This window comes from Podarcis filfolensis (assembly GCF_964270895.1).
Source record: "Podarcis filfolensis genome assembly, chromosome: 6".
Classification (NCBI taxonomy): domain Eukaryota; kingdom Metazoa; phylum Chordata; class Lepidosauria; order Squamata; family Lacertidae; genus Podarcis; species Podarcis filfolensis.
The window spans coordinates 40,709,625-40,723,196 of NC_139609.1; the positions used below are offsets into that span (position 1 = coordinate 40,709,625).

General features: G+C 43.3%; 1 protein-coding gene across 1 annotated transcript in view; it reads right to left on the bottom strand.

Moving 5' to 3' along the window:
• Positions 1–2,021: 2,021 nt before the first annotated feature.
• The window catches only part of FGGY (FGGY carbohydrate kinase domain containing), a 136,898-nt gene continuing 125,347 nt past the window's right edge, over positions 2,022–13,572 (bottom strand). The window contains exons 15-16 of the mRNA XM_083621280.1: positions 4,898–4,959; positions 2,022–2,254 (exon numbers count right to left, since the gene is read on the bottom strand). Coding sequence (XP_083477406.1) covers positions 2,173–2,254; positions 4,898–4,959 — 144 coding nt within the window. The 3' untranslated portion in view covers positions 2,022–2,172. The remainder of the gene's footprint in view (positions 2,255–4,897; positions 4,960–13,572) is intronic.

Below are 13,572 nucleotides of genomic sequence, written 5' to 3' on the forward strand. Positions count from 1 at the left end.
GGGAGAGAAAGAGCTCCAAAGGAAAGCGGGTCGGAAGAATGGCTCAGAGACAATTCCAGCGAGAACAGCGGGGAGATTTCAGGACCTCCTATAGGGACACCCACTCCTCGCCGGAAACTGTCACGTAGAGAGTCCAGAAGACGTGTTTCCGTTAAGGAGCTGTTATGCTGGAAGAAATTCCGTAAACGCCCACTGTCGGATTCTGCCAGCGACTGACGGAGCCATGCTTATGGAGCTCCGTTACAGACAGTGGTTTGTGGACTTAGCCAAACACTGAGGGACTAGGAACTTTACGCACAAGCAGCTCAACATCCCATCACAGCAGCTTTGTGTACTGTAAGCAGGTTCCATATACATCCTTATAGTAACTTAGGACAAAACCAAATGGAAATCCATGCTATCTGATATAAGCACTGACGTCTTGAGCAGCATGGGGCTATATAAATACAAAGGAAATAAAAATGACAAGGAAGTTCACCTCCTCTCGGAAATCTCTATGGAAACCTTAGAATCCCCTTCAAGGTTCCTGCCCCAAGTGCCTCCCAGTGAAGACAAGGCAGGGAGAGGGACTTTTTGGTACTGACACTTCAGCTATGGAATTGCCTCCTCAGAGAGGCTTACCTGGCACCTTCCCTCCTCCAGTGCAGTTAGTACAGTTAAACCTGAGTGAATAAATAAGTTGCACATCCAGGCTTTAAAACTAGGTTTTAAATCCTCACTGTACGCAAGAACGTTTTATTTTTTTGTTTTGCTGTCTTTTATTGTCTATGTTTGCTTTTTAAATTATGATTATATATTGTATTTTGAATATATTGTTGCAAGCCACCTGGGGAATATTTATTGGTGGGCGGCTATATAAATCTAATAAATAAATAACCAATGAAAAAACTATGAATCAAATTTATATGTAACCTGTTACGTGTTTGCATGGTGGAAAGGAATTCGGGTTTTTATGTGTTAGCTGTGCATAAGAATGCATGCATATAAATATTTATTGTTTACGGTGTTCTGAAACTTGCCGTGCATTTCTTCTTCTAGCACGTGCACACATCCTAATATTTATTTGTTTATGAAGTCCCTGGTGATATGATTGCTACAATCCATGGGTTAGCAAGTGCAGGGCAAGCAAGAACAAATGCAATATGTGTTCACAGATACAAGGTTTGCAGCAGGAGTACAGAGTCTCATAGGCTGGTTGTTGTGGGCAGGATCTTTCCGGTCACCTACTGTAACAATTGCTTCCTGCTTCTTGTTGCTTGAGAGACTCCATATCCTGGGGGAGGCAGCAGGTGAAGGACTGTGATCCAACTGTGCCTCATTCTACCGCAAGGTGGTGCTATAGAGAACGAATGTTGAAATGCTGCCTGGGACAACAGTGTTTAAAGGAGATCTAGTTAACTGAACCAGACATTTGTGCTATTTCTGGCTACCCATAAGATTAACCGGCTACTTTGCAACCTCATTATCTGAAATCCTTACCCTTCCTTTATGTTGCTATGGAATAGCAACCTGGGGGAGAACGGGGGGGGGGGGTGTGCAAGGAAAAGCCCAGAGATGAAAGTTAGAGATAGTTAGGAGAATGAGCCCAGGAAAACAGAGGAGGGCAATTTATTTAGGGACTCAGGGTATATATCCTGACTTTTGGTGTGAACTAGACCCACAGGGTGTAAATGGACATGTGTTTAACTCTTAGTGATCAGCTAAAATAAATGCATGAAATATTTAAGGAGAGGAATTTTATGGAAGTTCTAGATTAATTTTGCTATAAATGTTGATGGTGGCGGGTTATAGTAGAAAGCTGATCCCAGTCTAAGATGGTAGGAAGGAAAAATACAGGGTGAGTCCTTTAAAAGAGGCCCCATGGATACAGAGTGCACATGTTCCATGGGGCCTCTTGTATATTGTAAGACTTCATCTGACTTATCCCATAGCAATTTGTCATTTGCTTTCACTGGAGGCAAAAGCTCCTTCTTTGATTTGGTATCTGGCAGTAGCTTAGAGAACCTGCTCAACAGGCAATAAAGTATTCAACGTATTTTTATAAAATTAGAAATGTAAGTACATTATGGATAATCATTGATTTAGATAAAGGAATAAAGAAATAGAATGGGGGGCGGGGGCGGGAAACACCACCACTCTTCCAGCGTCATGAGTAATTTTCCTTCATGTTGTCTACAAACTCTGCATGATGGTTTTATATTCCCGCTGATGTTCCACGAGTTTCAGAAACACCTGGTACTTCTTGTCATAAAATCTGTGGGGAAAGCACAAATTGAAGCAATGAAAACTCTAGGAAAGTACTTGTAATAAAAAAAAGAAAATAAGAATCTACGATGACCCCTTTCGTGCAGGTCACACTCACCGAAGTGAAGAGGACTTGTGCAAGGGCACACACTTGTCTTTGTGCTGCTCCTGTGTCCTTTGAGAGAGCTTACCCAGAAAATGCCTGACTATGGCCATAAACTTTACCCCCCCCCCCCGTTTGACACTAAAGATGCAGGTTGATTTGTTTAAAAGAAGAAATGCCCTCTCTCACTCTTGCAGGCTCCCCATTCACAGGCTGTAAAAGTGAGATAGAGGGATTCTGGTAATTTCTGGGGAAGGGAGGGGGACGGGAAGCAAAAGAATGTGTGTGAAATTGTCTTCATCAGCAGTGGCATTCCTCCTAATCTGTATATATATTGCACGGGTCTGGGCTGTCATGTTAATAAAGACCAAGGTTTCAAAGGCACAGTTCAAAATATTCTAAACTAGGAAGCTGCCCTTCCTGCCCTTGTATTTCCCCCATGGCAAGTGACAATATATCAGACTGCTAAAGCAATGGCTGTGCTGAATACACAATAGTAATACAAGCCCACTCCCCCAGCTTGTGGGAGTCAGGGGGGATTAAATTGTGAACACTTCCAACATATCTTTAATTAATAATTATTATTATCATTATTAAAAACTGGATCCATCTTGCCCTGTCTCCATTTTAAAGTTTACCTTTTCTCATACTAAAAACTTACAACCAGATTAAAGTCTTCATTGCAAATGCAAAATAGAAAATGGAAGAATCAATTAGGATATCTGTAGACCTTCCACTAAGCCTGTAGATGGTGCTGTAGCACTTCTTGAATAAGTTCTCTCTCCCCCCACCCACCCAAATTGCTTTATATTATGAAGCAACATGTGCTGTAATTCACATCTGATTGGGGAACACAATACGGCATAGCACAGTAATGTAGCAAAGCTGCATTAAGAAAGAATGTAAGCTATTGTACAGCTTTGAAATAAAAAAAATATATTAAAGGTTTTCTGGGGTTACAAAAGTACATGCATGAGTAACCCTGAAATGGCCCTGCAGATGAGCATTTTAATAACCCACTCACAACGGTCTTTTATCCCAAACATCCCAGTTGCCATCTTTTGTTTTTCCAATATTATTTAACCCTGGTTCTTTGCAGTGATAGATTTCGGTTCTTGCTATAGCATCTCGTTCATTCAGGGACTTTTCTCCTCCTTTGACCTCCCTAACTCAACTTTTAGTCTTCTTTTGGGCCCATGATTACATCTTTCTGCACTTATTTGCTCTGTGAACTGTTTATCAGTTTGCTGCCTCCTCATATCCCATTCCTAATTGCATGTCCCCCCCCCTAGAAAATCCCCCCCACTCTCATTTACCTCCTAGCTGGCAACTGAAGCACCACACTAGGGAAATGCCAGCTCCTGAACAGCCACATAGATTTCTGCAGTATCTGCTGTTTCGTTCTTTGCCTCAACATCCCCAAGTACTTGGTGTAGAGTTTTCACCATACATAGAGGTTGCTATACTTTCAGATCTTTTAAACCTACCACATGGTGGCCAACACACATCTGCACACCCTGGCTATGCTCAGGAAGGTTGCTTGCTTAATCATTACCCTACTTCCTGCTTTACTCCATGTAGTCCCTTCCCCTTCCAGTGGCTCTTCCTCAAGTGACGCAGGAAATATGTATCAGGGTATACAGCAAGTGGGGTGACAGCAGGGGGGGCAGGTGACTAAATGTGAAGGGCAGCAGAGGAAAAGCACTGGGTAGGGAAGAGGTTAAGCAGCTCCTGCTCACCCCTTCTGCCCTGCAAATTATCACCTTTACAGCAAAGAAGCACCTAGGGTCTTCAAGCACTGTGTTGGCTGCCTTATGTTTGGCTTTAGCTTAAATACAGGTATTTCCCCCCCCCACACACACACACACTTATGTGGGGGTTACATTCTGGGCCCTCATGTGCATAAGTGAAAATCAAATAAGTGGGGAGCACCCTCTACAAAGCCTCTCTCTTCAACTAAAATAGAAGCTTGGGCCAGCTAGAGGCTTGAGGATGTGCTGAAAATGGATGCTGCTGCTGTGCTACCACACACGTCAGCTGCTAGGCGGGGAGGCTGAGCAGCCTAAACAAAGCCTTCTGTGCCTCTAGTCTCTTCAGGGCTTCCTCCACCCACACTCAAGTTCTCTTTGGGCTCCAGGGAAGGCCTCCTTGCGAGCCACGGGGACTCTCCAGCTCTATCCTACCGTTTCCAGGTTTGAATTAAATTACTTATTTGTTTCCCAGTACCACACAGTCGTGTGTGACACCTAAGTGGGGGGGGGGGGAATGCCTGTATATATCTTGGTTTCACCTCAACAGAACTTTCTGTACTTTGAAGCATCCAGATGGCAGAGTTATTTGCACATCTAACTGATGTAGTTCCTTAAGTTTGTATGACCACCGTGTTTTGATAAGTCCTGTGTCTTTCCCATTGGAGAGGCGAAGAAAGAAGGAAAATATGTTAAGCTCTGTCCACCGCCACACAAAAAGTCAAGAGTAGACAGCTTTAACTGTAGACAGCGTAGCTCTTTTACGCTGATAAGCTGAATAAGAGAAAAACAACTCCATTACCTTTTATCCTTGTGGTTTGGCAGCACAACTCTCCCAACTCTCCCCATTTTCTCCATTGCATCCTGTTGAAAGAGCGACAGTAGCTGCAGTGGCCTGTTTCAGTTTAACATTCTTAGTAAAGGAACAAGATGTTTCAGGAATCAAAGGGAACGCCACTGAAAAGTGTTGTTCTGGGTTAACACACCAGAGCGCTTGGAATATGGCCTATTCCATTATCAGACAGCAATGGGAATGCAGCAATGCTGACTGCTCAATAAGACAGACACCCGTGCAGGGAGCTCTGGAGAAGAGCGAAATAATCTGATCACTATCGCCCAAAAAGTACATACAAGTAGTGGTTTGCTGATGTTTTGGTGAAGACATGCTGGACAAATCCACCACTGTGTTCACAATAAAGAGGATGAACTGGAAAATATATCAAACTAGCCAGCCATGGCTGAGGCTCAATGAAAGCAATTGGATTTGACTTGAACTCAGGTCCCATTAACTTGCATCTGCCACATGTAGGATAAATGAGTGGCTTGCTGTGTCTCCCTGGCAGTACTCCCCCCACCCCAACTTATCTACATAAGGTACTTATCTACATAAACTGCACATACATAGCAACATGTCTGCAAAAATCCTGAGGAATGTGTGAGTGTTGCAGGCAGGGTGCAGGAACATCTGGGACGGGACCATGAGGCACAGTCCCTCCCTCCCCTCCATGCATGTGGAATGAATCAACAAATGGATGAAAGAGGCCTTAGTTAGGAATATAAGGCGAGCTTTCCTGGACCAGACCAAAGCCCATCTAGGCTATGTTCCTACAGTGGCCAGCCAGCTGCCTATGGGAAGCCTCCAAGCCCAACCTGCTTCCCAGCAGCTGCCTCCAAAACTGGGCATAGTGCCTAGGCAGCATGGCTAGTGGTCACTGATAACTCCATCCTCCACGAATTTATCTGACCCCCTTTCAAAGCCATCAAAGGAGGTGGCCATTACTACATTTGGGGATAGTGAATTCCAAAATTTAACCATGTGCTGTGCAAAAAGTGCTTCCTCTTCGTACTGACACTTCCAATGCTCAGTCACATTGGATGGTCCTGGGTTACAAGAGGGGGAGAAACAACTCCTATCTGCTTTCACCACCCCATGCACACATTTTGTATACCCCTGTCATGTTCCACCTGGCCCTTTTCTCTAAACTAAAATTTTGTAGCATCTCCTCGTGAGGGAGTTTGCTGCAGCTCCATGTCCACCGGCAGGATTTTCTAAATCATTTCCAGCTGCGTAATATCCCTTTGAGGTGCGCCAACCAGAACCGTATGCAGTATTCCAAGTCTGCATGCACTATAATTTGTATAACAGCCTTATGACATTGGCATTCCTCCCACCCCCAATTTTCAAACCCTTTCTAATGATCCTTAACAAGTAATTTGCTTTTTTTTTTTTTACAGTTGCCATGTGCTGGGTCAACATTTTCATTGAGCTATGCATCATTATCTCTTTTCTGGCCAGCCCCTGCCAGTTCAGACCCCATAAGCATATATAGGAACTTAGTCCTACCCAGACACCCACCCAAACATCACTTTGCATTTGCTTACACTGAGGGCTTATCCACACTTTATTTTGTCCCACTGCTTCCGCCCCAGGGAAAACTGCTCTTTAGCGCTCAATAGGAACGAACAGCAATTCGGGTTCTCTCCGGATTGCTGTTTGTTCCAGTTCAGAGCAGGTTTTCCCAAGAAAAGGAGCAGGGCAAGGGGACAAGCCCTCTGTTGCAGTTAGTTTAACTTTAGCTGTGTTGGGCGCTTGTTAACATTCTCCGCCATTTCGACTTCCATGGCTAGAACACAGTTCCGTTCTGTGCAGTGGCTAATCTGGCAGAATGTACTCAGATGAGATTGGTCTGACTGTACAGCCATACTCCCAAATGTACAGTCAGACACACTCAAATAAGATTCAGGACCAAATGAACAACACGCTAGAAAAATCTGCGACAAAGGTCTTCCAAGATTTGCAGCCGTGGTACATTCTGTGCACTAAAGAAACCGGCTACAATTCAACGCAAAGTTTGCTTAAGGCATTGATTTAAGCATGCTCAGCACTCCAGTGGATTGTGCCCATCATTATATCTAAAATATAAGAGGGACCAACAACAGCAAAACATTGCACAGCAGAGTATTCCTGCTCACTGCCAGCCATGCTCTCTCCCATTCTTCTCCATTCCATTCTCCCCCTCAATAGGCAGCCAGCAGCCCATCACTACTGAGCAGGCCAAGTCGGCACTGCAGCCCCTCCCCCCCCCCATGATTTTTCTTTCTTTTCTTTTTTGGTATTTCTGCAAACCTCAGAGTTCTGCCAAACCTGCTGATACAAACTTTTGTGTTTTTTTGACACAAGAACAGCAGTCACACTTGAACGTTACAAGCAGACATAATACTGGCTGCAGTGATTATAAAACCTTTAGCATAAAATGCTGAAGCTTATTAGCAGAAAGGCATTGTTGATGAAAGATGGGTAACTAAATAATTGGCAGCAGAGGGAAGTGCAGAATTCTGGATTTGCAAGGGATGGCTATTCAAAATTTGTGCCCAGCAAAGCAGATTGCCCCTCATTTTCCAAATGGATGGGTCAGAGGAAGCCACAAGATCCAAGCATATACCTGCTATTAATTAATTAGGCGCCCAAGTTTTTAGTGTCCTATGGCAACGGGAAGTACTGAAAAACGTTTGAAATTCGTTTTTCCTTTTTGGGTTTGGCAGAGTGCAGAACCCTTGAATGCCAAACATTGGCTTTTTTAAAGTGTGCCCTTACTGACGCAACCTTTAGCAACTCTGGATTCAAAGTCTACCAACTTTTAGCAATTGTAAGTCTAGAGTCAAAGGCCTGAGATCTAGTTGACATATAATGGAAGGCAGGTGGCAGTCGTACTGCAGAACAGGACGGCTGTGCTGTTTTGGAGAACCCTCTGATGTGCAAAAAGGGGACTTGCAAAAGAAACTAACTAGTCTCAAGGCCAAGTCTGAAGACTGGCTGCCTGGTTTCAACTTGACATGCATTTTTTCTGCATTTTGTCTTGCTCAATTGCAGCTTCCATTCCAGTGCCCTCCCTGCAGGCTGAATATCACTATTTGCACTGCAGCATACAATGGGCACATGAGAGTTGGTTTTTCTCCCTCAGTTATTGGTAATGTCACAGGAACGACCCAATAGTTTCATGAAAACCATATTCCAGGCAGCACTATAATTTCCAACAGCTCTATGCTAGCTGGGAGGAAGAATCGCATTTCCCCAGCAATTATATTTTGCTCCGAGTGCTGGGAATATGGAATCCTTTCCCAACAAAAGCCCTTCCTTGAGAGAAGATCTCTGATGCCCACAAAGCAAAGGGACGGTAAATGTGCACTTGCTGAGCTGCAAGCTGATTATGTGGGAGGCTTTACGTATCCTGGAAAGGAAGGAATCTAGTCTGAAAAGAGAAGGACAGCTGGCAACTCCCTCGAGCAATCTAGTCTTTCCTCTCTGGGTCACAGGTATTGTACAGAGAACATTCTCTGCTTGGCTCAGGCACTCATTATTCTTTTGGAGATGATCCAGCCTTTCAGATAAATATATACTTGCACACGTTTTATTTAAAAGCAGTTATTCACTTAGCCTCAAAGCTTTCCCCCCTCCAGACTTCTGGGAAGAAAACACCCACCCACACAAGCCATAAAAAGATGAAATGGCTTCTTCCAGAGGAGGGGGAGAGACAATGCCATACTTAGTGCCTTGTCATGAAGCACCATTTTAGATCTATTTTTGTTATTTATTCAATCACTGTCTCTGCCTTAATGTTGGCCGATATAACCTCTACGCTCTCCAGCAGGCATGCGGCTCAAGGGACGCCCTCCATGGTCCACTTCTAATTTTAAAAGAGAATATGAGAGGTGAAAAGGACTTTCCTCACCGCCATTATTTCATTAATCCCCCAATTAGTCTTTATAACTACATGGAAAGGGAAAGGGTATTGGGAATGACTTGCGAAGGCTATGCCTTCAAAGGTGGCATATAAATAAACATATATATATATATATATATATATATATATATATATATATATATATAAAATACCAAAGAACAACAATAGTATGAAATTCTAGAGGTTTGGAAAGCTTCCATGTCAAGTGCAATAGTGTGTCAAGGTCACATGGGAGTCAGCCAATAGCAGAGCCAAGATTGCAGTCTCTTCAGTTCTTGCTCAACTCAAAATATGCCCCGTGTTTAAAAAGTCACTGTCAATCAGGGTCATGGGAAATGCCAAAAGTGATCAGATCAGCAGTCTATTGAATTTGGGTGCTTATCTCCAAGTATAGCATAATGGCAAGTATGTTCTTCAGGGATAAGGGCTTCATGTTCAGATCAGTATTTCCAGCTACCAAACTGATAGTACTCTCCTATACATGTGTAAGAAGTAGGCCCCACTGAGTTCAATAGATGTGTACAGTGGTACCTCGGGATACATACGCTTCAGGTTACATACGCTTCAGGTTACAGACGCTTCAGGTTACAGACTCCGCTAACCCAGAAATAGTACCTCGGGTTAAGAACTTTGCTTCAGGATGAGAACAGAAATCATGCTCCTACGGCGCAGCGGCAGCAGGAGGCCCCATTAGCTAAAGTGGTGCTTCAGGTTAAGAACAGTTTCAGGTTAAAAACGGACCTCTGGAACGAATTAAGTACTTAACCCGAGGTACCACTGTATAGAATTGCAGCCTTAACTTCAAGAACGTAGCAACTTCTTTTTAGACAGCACAGTAAGAAGGGGCTCTCACAAAATATGGAAGTCATTCTCATGTGTAGTTTGTCACATGGGATGTATACAGACAGGCCCATTTAGCCTTGTCTCTTGTTTGAAGCAGGCTTGAATAAAATCAAGAAAGTACAATGAATTCTTTAAAAAAAATTTTTTTTTGCTAAAGTTATTTTTTTCATCATTTCATTTTTCGTTTCCTGTAAATGCTGTGCTAAAAATAAAGACACAAATGTCCATGTTTGATCATAATTTGATCATAATTTTTAAAGGCTAGGCAAAATGCAAGTGAAGGGTTTTCTTTGCTGACAAAAATAGAGCCACTGTGGAGTATAAATAAATGGATGAATTCATAGTTTCTAGCTTTTGTTACAGTGTCAGAACTGAGTAAGATACAGAGACAGGCCAGTAAACAAGCTAGCTAGCAATGAAAGATTATCAGAATTGCAACTGCCACTTAACTTCATACACAGGGAAAAACTGAGTTTAACAGATGTGAATTGCAAAAGAATTAGTAGTGCAATCCTATACATGCCTACTTAAAGTAACCCCTTGAGTTCAGTAGGGACTTACTCCCAGAAAAGTGTACATAGGATTTCAGCATAAGACAACAGAAACACATACTATTTTGCTAACAAGAGTCAGCAGCAGTACTAATGTCCAGTGACCAGAATACAGTCGTACCCTGGAAGTCAAACGGAATCCGTTCCCAAAGTCCGTTCGACTTCCAAAACGTTTGGAAACCAAAGCGCGGCTTTTGATTGGCTGCAGGAAGTTCCTGCAGCCAATCGGGAGTCACGGAGGCCCCACTGGATGTTCGGGTTCCAAAGAATGTTTGCAAACTGGAACACTCACTTCTAGGTTTGCAGTGTTTGAGAGTCAAAATGTCCGAGTACCAAGGCATTCGGGATCCAAGGTACGACTGTAATACAACATGTCTAACAATGGGATTTCTACCTAAAACATATTCCATACACGTATGTGTGTATGTGTGTATATACGTGTGTGTAACACACACACACACACACACACTTCTCTTGCTCAAATGTTAAATAAGATTCTACACCTGTACAATCAGAAGACAAAGTTGAATTCTTCCAGCTGCTTTATGCATTTCTCAATTAAACTCTCATTGATGGCTATGAAACTACATAAACAACAAAGCCAGTTGCTTTTTAGGTGCATATACAAAAGTTCTTTAAAGATCTCTGCATACTCTCAATGGAATTCTTATTGTCTAGAAATTACATGACCAGATTACCCTCATATGTATCTTTTTGTCTAGTGAGTATCTATTGCGTTTCTCATTTCTTGCCAGACAGTCGCTGCGTTCCACCCAGATGTAAAATTATCTATTATTCCCCTAGCGGTTTTTTGGGAGGGCTGGTGATGGTTGGACTTCCCAGAAGTTCTCTGTGACTAGGGGCCAACATGATAAGGTACAGGATGATGTACAATCAATGAAAGCGCCAATATTATGAGCCAGGAGAGAATTCTCTGGAAAACAGATGCTTTCCCCACAAAGTGTTTGTTGAGAAAGTTTATACCTGCTGAGCCAATCTGAACTGAGAGCAGGGGGAGTTCATCCCTCCTCACCAATCTAAAGTTGTCTGAAACTTTTGGTCTCCTTTCCCCTGAAATCTTGGCAAATCGATAGGAGTGGAGAGTTGCTAAGGATTTGGCTGAGGGGCGCATGAAGAGTGTGGCCCACCTACCAGTGGCAAGTGGCCCTTGAAGGGTTGGCAATAAGGGAATGAGGGCCAAGAGCCAAAAAGGTTCCTCACACCCACCCTAATAGAGCTACCCCCCCCCCCGCACCTCTGCCCAATCCTCATGGAGGCTAAGAAGCTAGTGACAAATTTAAAGCTTTGTAGTGCCAAAGAAAAGGCACAGTGCCATAGACATTTATATTCCCAAAGTGAACTTTCAAAATGGCATCTCTCCCTGTTTAATTTTTAAAAATGAAACAGGCAAGCAGGAAATGGTGCCCTTCCGGAAGCTGACACCAGTAGCAACCTCACTTCAAGGATATCCATTTGTAGATCTCTTTCTAAGATTAATATAGCATTCTGTCTTTCCTTTGTCCGCCCTTTTCTGTTTTCTGGGACCATTTATCTGTTGCACTTTGGTCTGACTAAATGATTTGAAGCCATGCCAGCGTGTCATAGCTTTAGACTAATTAAAAGTCTTCACCAGCTTCTTCTGTCCACTGGCTCCCAATTAATTTCTGGGCACAATTCAAAGTGCAGTTATTTAAAGCCCTAAACAGCAGCCTTGTTCCATATTTACCTACAACATCTCTCTCACTTACACAGACATACACGTACAAGTAGGATAATGTCTGGGCACTGCTCCAAGCTCCAGAATCAGTGGAAATTAGATTCAAGTTGACAAAGCACAAGGCCTTTTTTACAGTGGCACCTTTACTGTGGAACTTCTCAGGGAGGCCGGTCAAACCAGCTCTGTTTTCCATCTCCAACGTTAGTAAAAGCTTTTCCAGCAGGACTTTAGCTGGTGAAGCTTTAAATTTGTTTTAGCTGCCTTGTGGTTTTGATGCATCAGAATAGTTTCCCTATGGTTGCTGGATGCTACATTGTCTTCCTGGTATAAATTCATGCTAATAAAACTGATAATGCTTCTAGCATTACTTTTGAAAATCAAGCTAGTAGTCTTCCTTATTCCTCTGCAGAGCCATGCTTACTGTTACATACATGGCAATTGTTTTATTTGTGATTGCTTTACTGATGATTAGTTAAGTATTCTGTACAATTTATGCTGTATTCGTGATGTTCCATTATGTTATTTTTATCTTTTGTTTGTAAGCCGCTTTGGCATAGAAATAGAATCAATCAAAAAAATGCTTATGCATGATACCCTTTTAGAAAACAAATAATAAATAGAAATAATCAAAAAGAAGTCTACAAGACATTGGATAAGCAGAGGGCATGACGCTTCTCCCTTGAACAGTTAGCCTGACGAATCCCTCACCTTGTATTTGAAACACTACCATGCCTAAATAAAACATATTGTCCCACGTGCCCTCAGGGTTTCGTGATTCACAGAATCAGAACAACACTTTGGGAAGAATAAAATGTCTTGTGATCGCCCCCTCACGTCCTCCCATGCTTTCCACAGAAAAAGAAAAGAGGGGGTTTATGCACATCACCACAAGCTCTTTTCACGGAAAGGGAAAGTGAGGAAATGGGCCGAGGGCAGGAGAGAATTATTAGGGATCACTGCAGGACAAAGCAGAGCATGAAACTTTTCTAATGTATCAAAAGACACTCCAGGGGCAGTCTCCATGTAAACAGAGCCTTAGTTAGGCTGGGTAGAATCAAAAGGAGAGAAGGGTCAGCACAACTGAAGGCGGCATTTTTCTGCCGTGCCAGTCATGACGTTAGTCACTTCTCCAGAAAGCCAAATTTAGAAGCAGAATGAGCCGCGCCGGTTGTCAACCCACCATCCTTCAGTCGGAAAGCCTGCTTTGTGGTAACTCTGCTGTTAATATTAGGCATGTTTCTGTTCCAGTGCCTCCCCCTCAACACCCTGCAACTAACAAATAATTAAGCAATTGTATTTAATAACAGGCAGCTGGCCACTCTGCTCAGACTCAAGTGGGTCAGGTGCCAGCCTGGCTGCCCAGCAGTGGGAGGCTCAGCTTACATGGGCAGTGGAAGGAGCCCAAGCAGCTTAACTCTGCTTTCAGCTCCCAACTTTTGCTGGCAAGCAGGCACAATGATTTAATGTGCTCTGGTCTCTGACTCAGCAGCGCTGGGGTTTGCACGCTGGGAGGGAACAGGTGCTCTTGAATGGGCCTGGTGACTCAGGATCGGGATGGGGTCAACTGTCTGTGGCAAGGGCCAGTACGCCGAGGTGGGAAGCCCCGGAATAAACGCTGCCTCTT